At 33.1% G+C, this 18,376-nt stretch overlaps 2 protein-coding genes and 2 long non-coding RNA genes across 4 annotated transcripts; all 4 read left to right on the top strand.

The window, feature by feature from the left end:
* Positions 1-651: 651 nt before the first annotated feature.
* On the top strand, positions 652-5,803 carry LOC106616955 (uncharacterized). The gene is made up of 4 exons (XM_014233891.3): positions 652-1,038; positions 4,174-4,284; positions 5,016-5,396; positions 5,513-5,803. Exons 1-4 carry the CDS (start codon positions 853-855, stop codon positions 5,672-5,674), a joined length of 840 nt encoding a protein of 279 aa, XP_014089366.2. The 5' UTR covers positions 652-852; the 3' UTR covers positions 5,675-5,803.
* Positions 5,804-10,675: 4,872 nt separating this feature from the next.
* Positions 10,676-12,462, top strand: LOC118681521 (uncharacterized). The gene is made up of 3 exons (XR_004977245.2): positions 10,676-11,394; positions 11,459-11,780; positions 12,304-12,462. It is a non-coding gene; the product is annotated as an uncharacterized lncRNA (long non-coding RNA).
* Positions 12,463-13,368: 906 nt separating this feature from the next.
* On the top strand, positions 13,369-13,855 carry LOC106616960 (uncharacterized). The gene has a single exon (XM_014233897.3). It carries the CDS (start codon positions 13,508-13,510, stop codon positions 13,730-13,732), a length of 225 nt encoding a protein of 74 aa, XP_014089372.1. The 5' UTR covers positions 13,369-13,507; the 3' UTR covers positions 13,733-13,855.
* Positions 13,856-17,431: 3,576 nt separating this feature from the next.
* On the top strand, positions 17,432-18,376 carry LOC118681522 (uncharacterized). The gene is made up of 3 exons (XR_004977248.2): positions 17,432-17,741; positions 17,996-18,057; positions 18,156-18,376. It is a non-coding gene; the product is annotated as an uncharacterized lncRNA (long non-coding RNA).

Below are 18,376 nucleotides of genomic sequence, written 5' to 3' on the forward strand. Positions count from 1 at the left end.
AAAAATAAATAAACAAAATATATTATAGTGGCTTTAGAAAAACAAATTTATATTGCCCTCCCTCGGAAATTCATTGGCGACAAAAGTGATTGCTTGATGCCTCGGTATGATTCATAACATAACTTTCAACAAATTGGACATATACGAGTAGAGCATTTACGGTCAACGCCATTTATAGCGGTATAAAGGGCAAACATCAGGCCCCTTGGCGAACTCGCAGCATTAATTGATAAATTTCTATTCATTGGAGGCGTTCAAGAATTCTCTCTTCGCTCACCATTTGTGGTGCTGCCAATTTACTATATTGGTATGCAGTTTTCATAACAGTTCAACCCACTCAAAACGATCACACACATATACGCCACATATGTACAAAATATACAATGCTATATGGTATACATATGTATATACTTATACCATTCATACTACAATTTGCTAACACGTATGTGTGTGCAATTAAGTATAACTACGGAAAGCGAATGGTGCTTCTAAATTGATCCATGTTTTCCAAAAGCGAGATGTGAGAGCGTGTGCACGTACCGTTGTTGGAATGGAATAACAGTAGCTTCCATCGTCTTTATTAATGTCAACAGCTAGTAAAATTAAGAAGAATGAGCATTGGAACAACAATAAATAGCAACAAATCGGCAATAATGTTGAGTGCTACTGGAGAAAATATCGCTTATCGCTCCTGATCTGCTTAATGGTGATGAGCTGCCCTCTCTAGTTGAAAACTGTGCTGCGAGCTTTAACGTTGTGCGCGCTGTGTTATGTTCGACTTGCGGAATAATCACAAAATATTACGTTAATAACGTGTTAAAATTGAATTTATTTTTGAAAATATTTATATGAATGTTGAAAATGCAGTTGCAATTTTTTATGCGTTTTCTTGTGTTTCAATTCAGCATACTTTGCTGTTTTGCCATAAATCAATATCAAAGCTATGATGATGTGCCCTCAAGCACGGATCGAAATTTCTACACAAATTCGCTTTTGTGCATGGATATTAAGCCCCAACACTCTGTGGATATAGGACAGGTAGGAAAATTAAAAAATATATTTAAATAAATAGTTTGAATTAACATTCTGTGAATCATGAAATTTATATACTGCAAGCTTGAACCTTGTGTGACATCTAAAAAATTTGCCGACATTAACCTATTACATACTTTCAAAGATTATGCTAACATGACTAATCGAAATATTAACAATAAATTCACCAATTATATATGTATGTACATATGTATGTATGTATGTACTAAGTTAATTCGCATTAAAAAAATTAGAAATGAAAGCATCTACATCTGTTAACTTCTACAAGTACTACTTGTACAGTGACTCCCGGCCAAAATGGTACCAATAATGGTAACTACACCTGCGACCACGCCGAATTACCGACACTTTTTTAAATTCTTTTCGGAATTTTCTTAAAATTTTCTTTTTAATGATTTTAGTAAGCACAAGTAATCTGTATTATATTACCTAATTATAATTATAGTCAATAATTTATTTTATTTAATGAATTAATCAAAAACCTTATTTTATTTGCTTATACAAAAGCGTCCGATTAAATTAATAACGCTACTAAACTTTGTATTTCAATTTAAAACAAATTAATTTTAATTATAATTTAGTTAAATTAAATTTTAAAATACAAAGTATTATAAATTTTTAATCGCGTCAGTCTCTTATATGGTATTTCGAGTTCATTTTGTAAGCCTCACTAACTTGTAAATTATTTAGTCTACAACTGAATGTGTTTTGTTTTTAATTCTTAATTTTTTTTATAAATAACATGTTACTTACTTATTTCTAAATATAAAAATTTGATAAAAAGTACCGCTATAAAATCTTGCCAAATATGCGTAACATTTGAAAATTTTGAATGGTAAGTTGTGCATGGCCGCAAGTATAATTAGTTACTAGGCTGAAATAAAAAATATACATATATTTAAAATATTTGGCGGGCTAAGTATTCTGTTTTATAAAATTAATGTAACTTCTAGTATATCAGGTATCCGTTAAATGCTACTTGCTATATTATAACAAGTACAAAGTAGAAAGTGGAGGGCTTACAGAGCTATATGTTAAATTTATATAACATATTAATAATACAAAACGAATTAGAGTAATTTGGATCCGAAAATCTTAAGTATATTGTTCGATGTGGAACTCGACTGATATTTATATGAGTATAATGGTACATTATGTACATATACTGCCCGTGGCGATAGTCCCGCCTTCAAGAATATTACTCTATTATCTTTTATTTTTATTTTTAGATATATTACTTTCTCAGTGCTTGAATCGGTTTCATTTTACTTTGCACCTGTTTTAAGGTTCAAACTCAAAATTCGAGTAAGGGTGTTTATTCAGCATTCAGATTTGGGAATATAATTCATTTATTTGATTTATGAAAGTTTCCTATGCTGGAATAAAATTTTCCTTAAATTATTTGTGTTGTATGTAAAAATTAATCAACTTATGCTTAGCCATAAGATATACGGCATAATATTTATTGCAGAGACTGTATAATAATCAGGTTGAAAGTTAAATGTTTGCATTTATTTATAATTGCCGAATTATAAATCATTTTTCTACTAGGGACATATTCTACATCGACGTGATTGTATGCTACAAAGCTTAGCAGAGCTGTGCAGATAAGAATTCACCCTACGTGGAATAATGCGAATGCAATTGTGATTACGGTAATTGCTTCTTCGGTATCACGACTACTAGCATACATAAATAAGATTGAATTCTTAAATATTAGGGAAGGTTTTCTGCAGCTCTCAATCTGAATTATAAATATCTAAGCGAGAAATTATCCTATATTAAATGGAATAAGTACATAGCCATAGTAGGTGTTTTACTTCAACATGGCATGGTTAACCGACACAGAGGACTGGAAAGTATGTTAAGTAAAAATAAATCATTTTAGAAAAGCAAAAAGTTAAAAAAAAATATTTTTACAAACCAAATAGAGTTGATTTCCAGAGCTGATTGCACTCAGTGAACGAAGTCTTAAACTGTGAATTTTTTATTTCCAACAACCAAATTTTAAAATTAAGTACATAAGAATGCGTGAGAAGTTATTTGAGTACATAAATATCTAGATATATACCAATAACATAAGATACATACATACATATGCACATGCTTCACTTTGGTTTCTTCCCTGGCGCCTATATGCTCAACTACTCTGACAGAAGTCAACAAAAGGTTACACAAATTTAATAATAAAATTGACATAAGAGTCTAGCAAAAAGAATGAATGGCCATGTATTATGTACCAAATGTGTATATGTAAAGGTTGGTTAAAGGTTTTTGCGCTCGAAATGAAAAAATACTGATTTTGGTACAAAATATATATATATTTTTTAATATAATCTCCCTTAACTTCAATACACTTATTCCAATGATGGCTGTAATAGCTTCTTCATTCCACGAAAAACACATTCTACGAAAAAATTGTTTCAGGTCTCTGAAGAGAAGAAATTTGTTTTCGATCCAGTTTTTGTTGAACTGTTAACGTCTGCGCCACTAACTTCTCAAACAGCTTTTTCATATGTAATTCTCCATGTAAGATATGAAGTACTCATTCGTCTGAGATGCCTATGGCATTAGAAATTTCACACTTAGTCATGCTTGGATTTTCACTAACAATATTATGAACTTGCGAAATAATTTCTGGTGTGTTTGCGGTTTTTGGTTGTCCTGCGCGTGGATCGTCTTCAAGCCTAGTACGACCACGTTTAATTTCACCAGGTTACAATTTAAGGGTGCGTTTGTGAGGACTCCTTATACACTTCAAACAAATGTTCATAAATTTATTTGCTTTTAAACCTTTCAAAACAAAGATTCTAAACATTGCGCGATATTTATTTTTTTCCATATTAAAAAAATACTCTGAAACGTCAACTTCAGTTGGCTTGTAAACCAAGAATTAATTGACAGAATGACTTGTAACTTTGCATGTGTTCTCACGACAGATGTACTAACTTCACAAAAAAATTTGAATCTAGTAGTGCTAATTCTTGGTGAGACCAACCAACTTTTTAACCAACCTGTATGTATAAAGTGTGTATATCATAGAATAAATTTTCTTTTAGTGCATCACAAGGGCTAACGCATCATTTTATGCGTTATTTGTTGTTTTTGTATTTTTTGCAGATCACGGGCATGTGGTATGGGAGCGAAATCATTATTCATACTCAGGATATACCCGGTATTTACGAGTATGACAGTTGCGTAATAATTCATCTGAATGATATAACCGAACAAGTGAGTAGCCGAAAGATTTTATAAGTATTTTGCATTTTGCTAGCGAAACAATTTTCTCATTGTCATCATAGACTAAAGTCATGCACAACATAATTTTTTTTTTCGTGCGCTCACTACATTCATTTTCTCGATGCTCATATGGCCACTAAAGGAGGGTTGCCAATTTTTGGTATCATCAGTGTTTTCCAACAAAAATCAGTGCTCCATTAACACCCCAAATTCCTTTTTATACATTTTGTCCTTCAAAATACTGAAGATTACCTAATAGGTGCGCCACAGCGTATGAGTTATATTACAGCACGCCTCTGTTTTATTTGTCTGAAAAAATATGGTTAATTGTAACAGAGATGTGAAATATTTTTGTTTTTTTAATTTCAAGAAGTTATTATATTATAATTAGCACAAAGGCCTTTATGATTAAAAAATGCTATCGCTTTTGAAAATTGTGACCATGGTGAGCAGTTTCTACCAGGTAAAAAGGACATGTTTCGTAGTGGCAATTACAGGTTGATACAAATAGATGCCTAGTTAATTTCAACTCTAAATTCTCGCTCAATCACTTATCTCATGTATTGTGTATGTTGGTCTAGATGTAGCTACAAATTTCAAATAAAACATGCTCGACCTATGACAAATTTGTAAACATTTTATTTTATTATTATTCTATTATTATTGTTTATATAGTTTATTACAACAACAAATATGAGTACTGACATGCCACTGATTTACAGATGCGCAATCATTATAATAATCAACAATACACGCAACAATACAATCAACGACGTACTCAAAACGAACAACAACAACAACATATACAAAACACAAACAACGAACGCAATTCAGCACGTTACCTCCGATTAATTTGGAGCGAAAGTGATAAGAATCTGGAGTACATGTTTAATTACACCGAAAGAAGTCCAGGTTTATGGACAAATATAGGGGAACAGCGGGGCTCACTAGTGGCGCTCAACTCTTATAACCAATTTACAGGTACTGTGCAGGTGGTGAAAGCCGTTAATGATCATTTGGTATTGACATTTTGCGGCAATGATATGTCTAGTTCCATATACACGCTGGTCCTTAGTCGAACGGAAAAGGGCCTAAGTATAGAGGTGTGTATGCAATAATATGAATGCATTAGTATAAAAAGAATATGTTGATAATTAAAGATTTTATTATAAAATTTAATTTGATACTAAATGTATATAAATAATTGATATTCTTACAGGAGTTGCGTGGTATTCGAAATCTGCTATCGAGACGCGGTTTACACACGGAGACGATTCGAAAGGTGTGCAGTTCAGCGGCTGCGAGTCCGGCGATGATGCATATTTCCATTTTAACACTACTTGGATTATTTGCTATGCTTAAATCCTATTCTAACCATTGAATTTTTAATTGGATTCTAAGTCTTTTGTAGTTCGACATCTTTCTCATTTTCGGCGCTTAAATTCATGCAATAATCTCTATACTTGTACAGCTAATTGATTTGAAATACATTTACTAAAAACTCATTTAATATATGTTTTTCACTTTTTTAATATTAGCATATCTACATGGATCTGTATTTGTGTGTGTACCCACGCTCACATACAAACACTGACCACTATTGAATGAATTTTTGACAGCATACAAAGTCTTTTCGAATTGTGGCCAATTAAATTCAATTCAATTAAATTAGTCATCGCAAACTCCAGTGTCAGACAGAGTAAGAAACGATGAGAAAGCAACTAAGCACACACATACATATGTATTACATCGAGAAATGTGTGTGGGCGTATGTTGCGTCTAATTAAATTATTTGTGCAACTAATTAAGTTAAGATTACAACAACAACTACATGACGCAGCATTTATGTCCATCTAAGATTGGATAAGCGTACAGACCGAGACCCATTAAGTAAAACAAACAGTAACTTCCTCTTACATAATCAATGTGTGTGTACTGTGAAGCTTGTGTGGAGCATAACTGTGTGACGTCAAAACGTCTAGCGGTTGAAAATTGAAAAAAAATATACGCTAGTTGTAGGGAAGACATTTTGTATTTCAGTGTGCGGAATAAAGTTCACAGACTCGAAAAAAAGTTCACAAAACTTGTATTTATCTGTTGACCCATATGTATGAGATGTAACTAACCTATAGGCCCGTCAGATACTATGAAGTCAATGGGGTTACATATCAATTTATATGTATCTAACTAAATGTTAAATTCGTGGATGGATAAACTTGACACGTTAAGATTCTATATGTTACTGAAAAAGTGTTCTAGAGCAAGTTTTTAACTATGTTGATTTGGGAGTTAATATTGACCCTAAGCTTAATTTCAGTCTTCATATTGATACCATGGTCTTGGAAGCAAAAGCTGTCCTCAGTTTTGTTAAACGTTGGTCTAAAGAATTTAGAGATCCGTATATTACTAAAACACTTTATACAACTTTGGTTAGACCTATATTGGAATATGGCTCTGTGGTATGGAACCCTAGCTACCAAATCCATTCTGACAAGTTAGAGTCGGTTCAAAAACAATTTTTACTTTTCGCCTTAGCGCATTTCCGATGGAATGCTAGGGTAAGTCTACCTCCATACACTAGTCGTTTAAAACTTATTAATCTACCTACACTTTCTAGTCGTAGGGAAATGCTTGGCATAATATTCTTAGTGAAACTTTTGAATGAAACTGTTTGCAGTTCTTTTCTCCTATCTGAAATTAAATTTAATATCCCGGTTCGCCTTTCGAGGCAGTTTAGACCTTTACTGCTAAAATCCTGTAGATCAAATTTTGAACTAAACGAGCCATTCCGCCGTATATGTCATGATTTTAATTCTCATTCCAGCACATTTGACTTATCTGACTCACTTTTCAAAATTAAAAAGACTTTATTGTTTTCTTCTAATAAATGAAAATGTAACAATTTATTATATTGTAACTTTAGATCTTAGCTGTTGAAATTTTTGTTTCTGTAGCTGAGCAGTTTTAGATCTCAATACTTAAAAAACTCTCTTGCCTTTTCTGACTCGGCTAATTCCGCACGTATGCGGATTGCGCCCCTCGCGTCGGTTGGGCGGGAGGAGGGTAATCGTTGGGTTTATAAAAATAATTAAATTATTCTTAGATATTTCACACACACTTTTCGGCAAATAAGTATCAAACTAAAATCTATGAACAAAAAATTTTCAACAGAGCAGCATCTTAACTTAGCTTAATTTCCCTGCGGAACAACGTTTTTATAAAAGAAATCATAAATATAGACAGAATTGTAGATAACCTTGCTGCCACTGTACTATGCTTCTGGCCTAAGGCTATGTACCTTGTCTAAGTATAAAAAAGGTAGCAATAAGAAGCGATGTGGCGCATAAATGTATAAGCTGTCGTAAAGCATATCAATCACCAATAATTAGCAGTTCGGAAATTAATTTCGCTCAAAATAAAGTTCGTCCATTCAAGTTTACGGGTTTTATTTCCAATTAAGTAATAAAAAACATGAATGTAAATATGTTTAATAGTAATACAAGTATATCATAACAAATTCAGTATTAAATTCTTTGAATGCAAATATGAAACTCATGACAAGCCTGATTAATTAACTGTAAAATTATAAAATAAACAATTCTATTCTATAAAAGAAAAATATTTCTAGCTTAAGAGAATTCCTTTTATTCTATAATATATCAAAAATCCCTAATTTGATGCGTTTTGCACAAAGCATCATCTTATAAGCGTTTTTTGTTTTTGTATTAGCTAACATTAACAATTTTTTTTATTTTTTAATCCGCGGCTTTATAAATGAGTATAGCATAAGCCTTATGTGGACTATGTTCATTGACGTAAAAAGTATTCCTGCTTATCTACATTTGAAATAAAAAATTTGCAATAATATTTAATTACACACTTTTATATTAATTACCCCAAAAAAAAGAGCATTTGCGATTTAATTTAGTTTTTTTCGCCATAATAAGCGACAATTGGGTAGGTGAATTCATTAGAAAATTTGGTTGATTATGATAGTGGGCTGTAAAAATCATTTATACATTGACAATATTAATTTAAACCCCCCCACAACTTTAAAAAAATGCTTTATTTGAATTATCACATTTTTATAACCATTACACTAAGCTTACTTAACTAGATAATCATACGGATTTCTCCAAATCGAAAATGTCTATCACACTGTTTACACTGCATAGCAACTGTTCACCTTTTGTTTGGATTCTTCCATTTTTGCAAAGAGATTGTTTATTTACAATAACATTGCCACAATCTAATCATTCTAACATACGATCAGTTATTTTAAAAATATTCGGCGGAAGTCTACCATATTGAACAAAATGATTCAAAAAATTGTACACAACGCGAATTTAAAAGTTTGCGCTAATTGCGTTTTTCACCCAAAATCATTTACACTTCAAAATAGCTAAAACAAATCGAATAGCAAAATATAACTTATCTTCGGAGGTAAAATCAGTTATTTATTTTCTCTACATTATCGTCTAGGCTTTTCTTTTTCAGTAGTTAATTTTTCTTTGAACGTTGTTCATTTGTCTGACTCCTGCAAAAATATTTATATTAAAATATACATATTAATTATGAAAGCGCCGCGATTGCAATACGCTATGTATCAAATGAAATAAACTCTCGCCCTTTCACAATAATTGTAAACGAAACTTTCCCTTTCTTTCGTTAATGACGTCACGAACCAATGTATTTTCTGTCAATGACACTTCAAAAAAAGGAATGGGACGAAATTGTCTTAATATTTATTTCTTTTATATCATTTGATAAAAATTTTATAGAATACTAATTCCTTACGCTTGTGCTTTTTGTCTCTTAAAATATCGTGAAAAAATTAGGTTTAAAATAACAACTTCTTTGACCGAAATTAATGCTCGAACAATTTTCCCGGAGTGTATTATCAATTTAAGCTCTAAGCTAATACATTTTCAAGTACTCTGTTAATTAGGGTAGCCCATGTGGCACCGTGATGATTTTTGACAATAAAATATGCATTGTCCTAATTATTTTCACGTCAAACAAAATATTTTAAACCCAATGCACGTTATGGCGATTTAATTTATGTCGATTTAATTATTATTTATTACTTATCAAATTTTAAAATGAAGCAAATATACTATGAAGCTTTTATTCTAATAAATCAATATGGAATATGACAGTATATATTTCATAAAAAATAAAAAAAAAATGTTTTCCAGTCAATCAATATTTAAAAAATTCAATATAATATATTGTAATGTTTATTTAATCGGTTTACCAAGTCGAAAATGACTAATGCAGCACACCTATCTTAATATGATTTAAGCTATTCTGCCATTGGACCACTTATTTTACAATTTGTTATTAGCTATATATTATCGCGAAATAGTGGTGCATTGGGTGTAATTATATTACGTTTATAATATACATATGTATATACATATAGTATAACATTTGACAATACAGATATACTCGTATACTCGTGTATACTCGTGTGTGGGAATTTTATCAGTTTTGACTGACCAAGAAATAGAACTTTATGCATTGACAACCTCAAGTGCGATTAGTATAAACTAACAAATAAATGTGAGGTGTTCCCAATGGAAGCCACAATTAATTGTTTGATAAGCTCGCAGACATTCTAAATCTTCGGCGATAAGCATGCGAGACGGGCATGCACGTCCGTGCATAACAAACTCTTGAACTTGGTTCCATTATTTGTTTACAAATTAAATAATACTCGTATTTGTACTGTGAGACATATATTGTTAAAGCGTTTTATCGCCTTCTATGTAAATAACAACAACAATTAGCAAAACAAAACATTTTTTAAAGAAGAATTTTGAAGTACTATTATAAAGTGAGCACTTTAGAGGAACGGGTACTTTTAAGTGTCGCTAATAAAAGTCGAAACGTAGAAAGCAATTTTAATCATTCATATATAAATTTCTGGTTGAACAAATCCAGAACTAATTTACCCAATTGATGAAAACATGTGATCTTCTTGTTGTTCTAAAAGTTTTTATATCATGCCTGAATAAGGATTTTATCAGAAGATCTTTTACTTTCTAAAATAGAATACACCTAATTCTGTTTTTTCACGGTTTGAAAATACATTGTTTTTAAATTTTTAAACGATTTTAGAGTTGCAAATAATGCATTAAAAAAATAATGGAATTAACATTTGAATTAGAAGTTTAGTTTATTTGGTAATCCCAAATCCAGGATCCCGGATCCCAGATATAATCCCAAAAACCGAATTAAAAACTTGTTTTTAATTTTTTAAAATTTGTCTTTATTTTTTAATTAAAAAAAAAATATTTTAATCCCAACTATGTATGTATGTTTAATGTTTTAGAATTATAATTTTTTCACGTTCGTTCAAATCAAAGAATAATATTTTCAATTTTTAATCCCAAGCATCTTGGATTAAAAAATAAAAATAAAATTTTATTATTTATAAAAAATGAAAATCTAATTTTTTAACAACCCTGAAGCAGGAATTTAGAAAAGCTGTGTCAATGGCAGTAGCGGCAATAGTAATTGTTTTTATTTAAAATAACATAATTCCGTGGTAGCCGACAACACCGTCGCTACCGAATAAAGTAACAGTAACCGATAATAAAAAATTAACTTATATGTTTTCAATTCGATGCTCCATGAAATTGTTGGCCTTAGTCGCGCTCATCTTTTTTCAGTCATTACAAAAGACATTTATATCAAGTAGATTTTACAAATGGTATTATGATATTTGTGTATCAATATTTATATGATTTTAACCTCAACAATTCTGTCAAAGTTTTTATTGTATTTTGTAGGTGCGCAAAAGATTTTATCTAACCGAACATTGTGATTTTAACGTACATGATAAAATAATATCTGATTATAGAACTTTAGCTTTTTGTCAGAACTTTTAGAATTCTAATGCAATTTACGGAGCCTGTGACTTCGTTTTAGTTAAGGCACTAAATATGTAATTGCAAAAAGACCGAAAAGCGAAACTGTCACTCAATTTAGCTGCTACTAGTGTCATCACTAACTGTAAGTAGCATCATACGAGTACCATCAATAAATTTGCCGATCAAAACTGTTATCACTCATTATACTGCGTATAAAAAGCTGGTGAGTCAAACGCTAATATCTGTTTACATAAATTATTGTACATGAATTAAATGTATGATTACAGACGACTGTTTTGTAAGTATGTACGAGTATGCTGAATGAAATTTACTATTACGCAGGCGCCAATACTAATAAGGCAAGTAGTATAACGCAGTATTTTAGTATTTGGCTACAAATAAAATATATTCATTTATTAACCCTAGTATTTATTGTTTGTATGTTATATAATTAATAAATATTTTCCAACGGTATATCGATAGTACACGCGCCAAAGAAACCTTTGACGTAATCGATGATTGCGATTAAACAAAGCATAGCTTACGTTTGCGAAGGAAATGGCGTTACGATGCGTATTAAGCGCAGTAAATATTTCATTGCAAATTTGTGTAAGTAAATATTCTATATGTTCTACATATATGTACATATGTACAATGTATTGTACTTTGTACCTATGTGAGTGCCTATATTTTAGCTCATTGTTTACTAGATAACTGATTGCCATTAAATAAATATATATTAACAAAGTATGACGCAAGCTTTCACATTCTATCTCCTCGTCTACATCCTGGATGATGTAAATAAAGTGTTTTGATATTATGAAATATCTGATGGTGATATTTACAAATACAATATTTATAACATGTGACGTAAGATATTTACATATATTTGAAGTAATACAATGTTGCTATCGAATATTACTAGATAATATAAGTATCTATATAAAGTATATGTTCATTTAAAAGTAAATTAGTCTTCATTAAGTGGTTATATCCACTTGCAAGTCAGAAAAGCATGTATTTATATATTTGAAGAGGAATTTCGTTTAATAAATAAATGAAAAGAATGTGCATATACTTACCTATTTAATCAACTTTAATAATCGAAAATTAATTTTGACAAATTTTGCAGCCCTTGATACCGTAGTAGATTTTCAGGAGGACCTCCGAAAAAAGGTAACTGGCGGTGAGGAGGACTATTTTGCTAAGAATTATCCAAAAACCAATAAAAATGTATTATAACAATAGATGAATAAATTTTGATTTTTGACAAAATGGCCGCTTCCCAAAATGAGTAATTATTTGTGAAAATATTTACGCTTCAGAGCGTCTTTAAAAATCGAAATTATTAACAAAAATCTTATTACTACGATCATTTCCTGACAAATAAGTATATTTAAAAAAGTCGTAAGCAAATTTTAAATCGGTCGGTCTAGCAGTTTTGTGGAATGTTTCCTTATCAGCTCTTAAAACAGCGTTTAGAGAAAAATGCGTTTAAAGTTTCGAGAGCCGATAACTCTACGTTAAAAAATTCGTACAAATACGCCTCATATCTCCGATTTGTCGAATCAACTTCGAAACCTTAGATATATTAATATTGGGATATGAATCTTTTTTAATATACATATGTACATTCTATATGTGTAAAACAAAGTTATATTTTTTTATTTTGGTTTTGATTAATAATAAAAATTACTTTAAAATCAAAGTTTGGTGAAGTTTCTTATTAAGCCAGTTTTACTATTTATGCATTCCATTGTGATGTGCAGCCTTGGCCACTTTTAGTAGGCGTTTTGAATTAGTGCTTACTTGAGAAATAAATGTACAATTTGTGCGTTTCAAAAAACAAAAAATTATTTATAACAGTAATTAAAATGAACAAATCAAGTAGTCTTTCAAAAAACAAAAAATAATAATAATTCAAGCGAAAGCTCTTGTTTAAGCCTCTTGTACCATAAAAAAGTGATATCATTTGAAACTACAAACAAACAAAAACTCAATAACAATAAAAGTTTATTTGAAATCACAACAAAAACTGCAAACTACACAAATACACTTACAAACGAAGTGAAAATTGATAAGAACCAACAGGCCACCAGCTGATTGCGACTTCAATCACTAGTAAAAACCAACAATAAAACAAAGCGACAATCGAGAACTAAGACTTTGGCACTTAAGTGACTGACTATATAAAGATTGTTTCAGCCCGGGTATTCAGCAGATTGTCGTGAACATTGAAAGCAAGAATATAAGCACTGAACTTACATTAGCCAAACTAAGAAATTTAGTTTAGTACAGCAATATATTTAAAGTTAAAAACAATAAAGTTATCGAAAATGTCTGCGAAAAACGTAAATTCACTTGTCGGTGCCACCACACGCTACATCGCCGGCCGAAATGCAATGCAGACAGTTTATTGGCGTTTACTGCCCGGAACTGATGGACGCATGGTGAAAATACATAAAAATTGCGAATTCGACAAAGTACAGAACCTGCCCGTCAAAATTCGCATGCAGTATTACAATAAAAACTTTTGGACATCAACGGATGGAGCACATTGATCTCGGCCGAACAAATCGAATTTTTAGACTATCGAATTTAGTATAAGATGTGCATTTGTGTTCTTCTATTAGTTATTAATATCGCAACTCAATTAGTTAATTAGTAAATTATTAACACTGAAATATTTACGTATTTATTTATTGGTTTGTTTTTGTTTTGGTACAGTTAAAACGTCAAAATCCGCACCTATATCACACACTCAGCCATATTGATATATTTAAATGTCTGTGATTGTATGTGTCAAAGTACGCGCACGCTTCATGTAAATGCCCATACTAAACACTTAAATTAATTTAATCGCCAACTAATAAGCAGCGATAACGCCGAATGTGTGTGCGTACACCTTGCACATGCTCATGGTGTGACTTGGATTGTAGGCCAATGAAAGTCACTACGTCCAAAGTACTTAAGTACATATTCACTCTAATGCCATTTGACACATATACATATAAGCACTTAGTGTTACAATAATCTGTGCCATTCATACTGTGGTATGTACATTATGTGACGTCAACTCCCACGTAATAATGCAATATTAAGAAAATCGGTACACTCGTCTACCCGACAAATTCGGTTAAAGCCTGTTAATTCTTCAACAATAGCACTTCAAGCTCGATATTTCCAGACAGATTTGCACCTTATCAGAGGCTGTGTTGGTGCACCTAAACGTAATGCGGCTCTTCCCATTGAGAGTTGCTCCCATCATATATATACTAAAATTCATTGGTTTTATTATACTTAAAACGCTCCAAATTATACTGAGAAATTTGTTTTCGATCCAGTTATTGTTGAATTGTTAACGACTGCGCCACTAACTTTCCAAACAGCTTTTTCATATGTACTCGTTTGTCTGAGATACATATGGCATTAGCAATTTCACACTTAGTCATGTTTGGATCTTCACTAACAATATTATGAACTTCCTCAATGATTTCTGGTGTGATTGCCCAAAATTCAACGGTGCGTTTTGAAGGTGGGGACTAGGACACTTCTAACAATTGTTCATAAATTTTCTTTGCTTTTAAACCTTTTAAAACAAAGATTCTAATCATTGCGCGATATTTAATTTTTTCCTTATTAAAAAAATACTCTGAAACGTCAACTTCAATTGGCTTGTAAACAAAGAATTAATTAACAAAATGACTTGTAACTTTGCATGTGTTCTCATGCCCGATGTACAAACTTGAGAAAAAAAATTAGGATTAGCTAGTAGTACTATTTCTTGGTGAGACCAACCAACTTTTAAACCAATCTGTATTTATAAATGTGACTGATCATAATGTGGCTCCGTTAGGTTAGGTTAGGAGGTCGATCCCAAGAAGGATCCCACTTGGACAGCTTAAGACGCCGGTCCGTTGTGATACCTTCAAAATTCCTATAATCTGGATCAAAAGACCCTTATAAGTCAACGAAACGCTTTGTGCTTGCAACAAACTTGTTAAGGCGGCCAATATCCATTTCGGCTAAGTATTCAGGTCCGCCAAAAGTGTGATTTCCGAGATATTTCAATCTCAGCCTAGCGAAAGCCGGACATTAGAGGAGAAAGTGCCGGGATGTTTCCACCTCGCCCTCCTTCATGCTGCTTTGGCAACTAGCATCGGTTAGTACTCTAAGTCGTACCGCAAGAGTGCCCATTGGACAGTGTCCAGTGAGAACTCCTACCATAGCGGCGAGATGAACTTTGTTCAAGGCGAGAAGATCCCCCGACCTCCTGCGATCCACTCTCGGCCAGAAGGATCTCGCGGTCGCACCTTGATAGCAGCCACTTCCGCCTGAAACACACTACAGTGGTCCGGTAGCCTGAAGCTAAGATTGACGGAGCTCCTTGCAGAAAACCCCCCTCCCACCCACTCTCCTAGCCTTGATCCATCTGTGGAAAAGCTCACCGCGCCTCTTCTCCAGCGGCTTCTTCCCATCCACATGTCCCTCGTTGAAATATGAGCGGAGAAGGAGCCGCCTCGAGTGGCCTCAGTGACGCAGTGATCTAAATTTTTCGGAATGCAGCTGAAGGAGGAAAGAATTTCGGAGTGTCCTTGTTCGGGCCTCTTTATAAGCCCAGCTTCCCTGAGCCTTAGAGCACACTTCGCAGCAATGCACTTACCGGCAATGTTCACAGGTGCTATGTTTAAAATAGCATTAAGAGCTATTGTAGGTGTGGTCCGCAGTGCACCGGAGATTCCGATGAGCGCCACTCTTTGGACCCGCTCAAGCTTTTTAGCCAGTATGGACCTTTCGAGCGCCCTCCACCAGACTAACACACCATAGAACATTATTGGCTTAACTACGGTTTCGTAGAGCCAGAACACCACCTTAGGTGAGAGTGCCCACCTTTTCCCTATAGACCCTTTGCAGCAGTATAAGGCGACCGATGCCTTCTTAACTCTCTCCTCAATGTTTGCCCTCCAGGAAAGTTTTCTATCGAGGATAAGCTCTAGGTATTTCACTTTATCAACAGGTTGAAGAAGTGAACCCCCGAAGGAGGGGAGAGGCACATTTGGGATCTTATACTTCCTAGTAAATAAAACCATTTCAGTTCTACTTGGGTTGACGGCTGGCCGCTTCTATTCGCCCAGTTAGATACCACGTTCAGGTACCCCTCAGTGAGCTCGTAGACGGTATTCAGGAATTTTCCTTTAACCATAAGAACCACATCATCAGCATAGGCTGTCACCCGACAGCCTTGCGCCTCGAGTTCTATTAGTAGGTCGTTTACCACCAATATCCAGAGCAGAGGGGAGAGTACTCCCCCCTGCGGAGTTCCCCTATTCACTTTTCTGGTTGTCTCGGCACCACCCCACACCGCTGCGACAGTTCTGTCGCAAAGAAGACTAAAAATAAGGTGTTTGAAGTTCGATTCCACCTCCAACTTTTCGAGGGCTTTAACCACTGTCTCTGGTCGCACGTTATTGAAGGCCCCCTCGATGTCGAGAAAGGTGCCCACAGCAAATTACTTGTGCTTGAGAGCTATCTCCAGCCATGACACTACATCATGTAAAGCAGTGTCGACCGACCTGCCTTTGATATAGGCATGCTGCGCCCGTAACAGTTTACCCCTCGATATTCTGTTCCCAATGTACAGATCCATAAGCCTCTCCAATGTTTTCAACAGAAACGAGGATAGGCTAATGGGTCTGAAATCTTTTGCACCGACGTGAGAGCTTTTGCCTCCTTTACTTTCCTTAAATAAATAAACATTTCTCCCCTTATTTAGTTATGCTTATTATTTTACTGAAAGCTCTTCAATTAGAGCAAGAGATTGGACTCACTCGTATTCTCAAATCACCAGTAGGTACAGTTCATAGTTTTTCAATATCACAATGCTTACTTCTACAAATTTATTATAAGTCTTCTGAGCAATAATAATGTTGAAGGAGAGTTAGACAAAAGGTTTATAAAGCGATTTTTTTTATTTCTACTGAAAATAATAACTGAATATAAAAATGTTTTCAATCTATTATAATTTACAAAGAAATAAACTTAAATGGGCGAAGGCTAGTCGTCGATTGATAGGCATTTTGGAAATGAGCCAAAATCGTTGACGTGTTTGCCACTTCAATAAGGAAAAAATTAGATTAGAGATTTGTTGAAAGCAATTTCTATTAAATATTCAAATATGCACAACGTGAGGTTGTTATAAATGAAAGGAACATTTATTGAGCTGAATGTTAATTCCTTTATATTTATAGGCTTGTCGAAGAACCTGATAGAAATCTATAAAATATAACCGAGTCGCAAAAGAACAATTAATATAGTGTATAATATTCTGGCTGGCTGGATAATTTATTTTTTATTGGTTTGGTCAATTGGGATCTCGTTTTGTACCCCACATAGAGAAAACTTTCGCATATCCAAATATTCATGAACCTATGTTCGACACTGCTGAACAATCGAACAGCAAACATCTACAGATTATCAAATCTCGATAAATGTCATTTAAAGGTTGAAAAAATCATGTGGATGTTTTTTAAGCAATATACACAGAGTCCGGGGAACATTCACCAAACCATGGTGTGACATCAGCAGCATTTTTTTTAGAAAAAGAGTTTTGCTTGAACACACGAAACTTTTAATTTAAAATGGGCCTAGCTCAAAATACATCAGTGCTTTTCACAAAATACACATTTATTTTGATGGGTCTAACATCCAAATTTATTAATTCAATTGTCATGTCAAAGTATTACCGATTCAAAGAAAATTGTTTCGAAATTAATTTATTTTTACTTCACGCAATTACCCTTGCTTTGTTTCACTTTTTCTTTTAGGAATTTTTCAAAATGTCTGAAATCAATTATGCGCCATGCACTTGTATATAACTAAGGTACAGGTTAGTTGAAAAGTTTCTGCGCTACAAATGAAAAAATACTGGTTTTGGTACGAAATATATTTTTTTATTTAATATTATCTCCCTTAACTTCAATACAGTTATTCCAATGATGATCCAATAATTTTATGCCATCCCTATAATGACTTTCGGACTACGGCTGTAATAGCTTCTTCATTCGACGAAAAACGCTTTCTACGAAGGAATTGTTTCTGGTCTCTGAAGAGGTAGTAGTCGCTGGGAGCTAAATCTGGTGAATGCGGTGGATTCTCAAGCAATTCGTACTTTAATTCGTTGAATTTTGTCATTGTTAAAACGCCTT

Source organism: Bactrocera oleae, chromosome 6 (genome assembly GCF_042242935.1).
Source record: "Bactrocera oleae isolate idBacOlea1 chromosome 6, idBacOlea1, whole genome shotgun sequence".
NCBI lineage: Eukaryota > Metazoa > Arthropoda > Insecta > Diptera > Tephritidae > Bactrocera > Bactrocera oleae.

Bases quoted from the DNA above. Each gene is read 5' to 3' on its own strand.
- LOC106616955 (XM_014233891.3), top strand. From the start codon at position 853: ATGTTGAAAATGCAGTTGCAATTTTTTATGCGTTTTCTTGTGTTTCAA. The intron at 4,285-5,015 runs GTGAGTAGCCGA...ACTGATTTACAG, and splicing joins TGAATGATATAACCGAACAA to ATGCGCAATCATTATAATAA. The intron at 5,397-5,512 runs GTGTGTATGCAA...ATATTCTTACAG, and splicing joins AAAAGGGCCTAAGTATAGAG to GAGTTGCGTGGTATTCGAAA.
- LOC106616960 (XM_014233897.3), top strand. From the start codon at position 13,508: ATGTCTGCGAAAAACGTAAATTCACTTGTCGGTGCCACCACACGCTAC.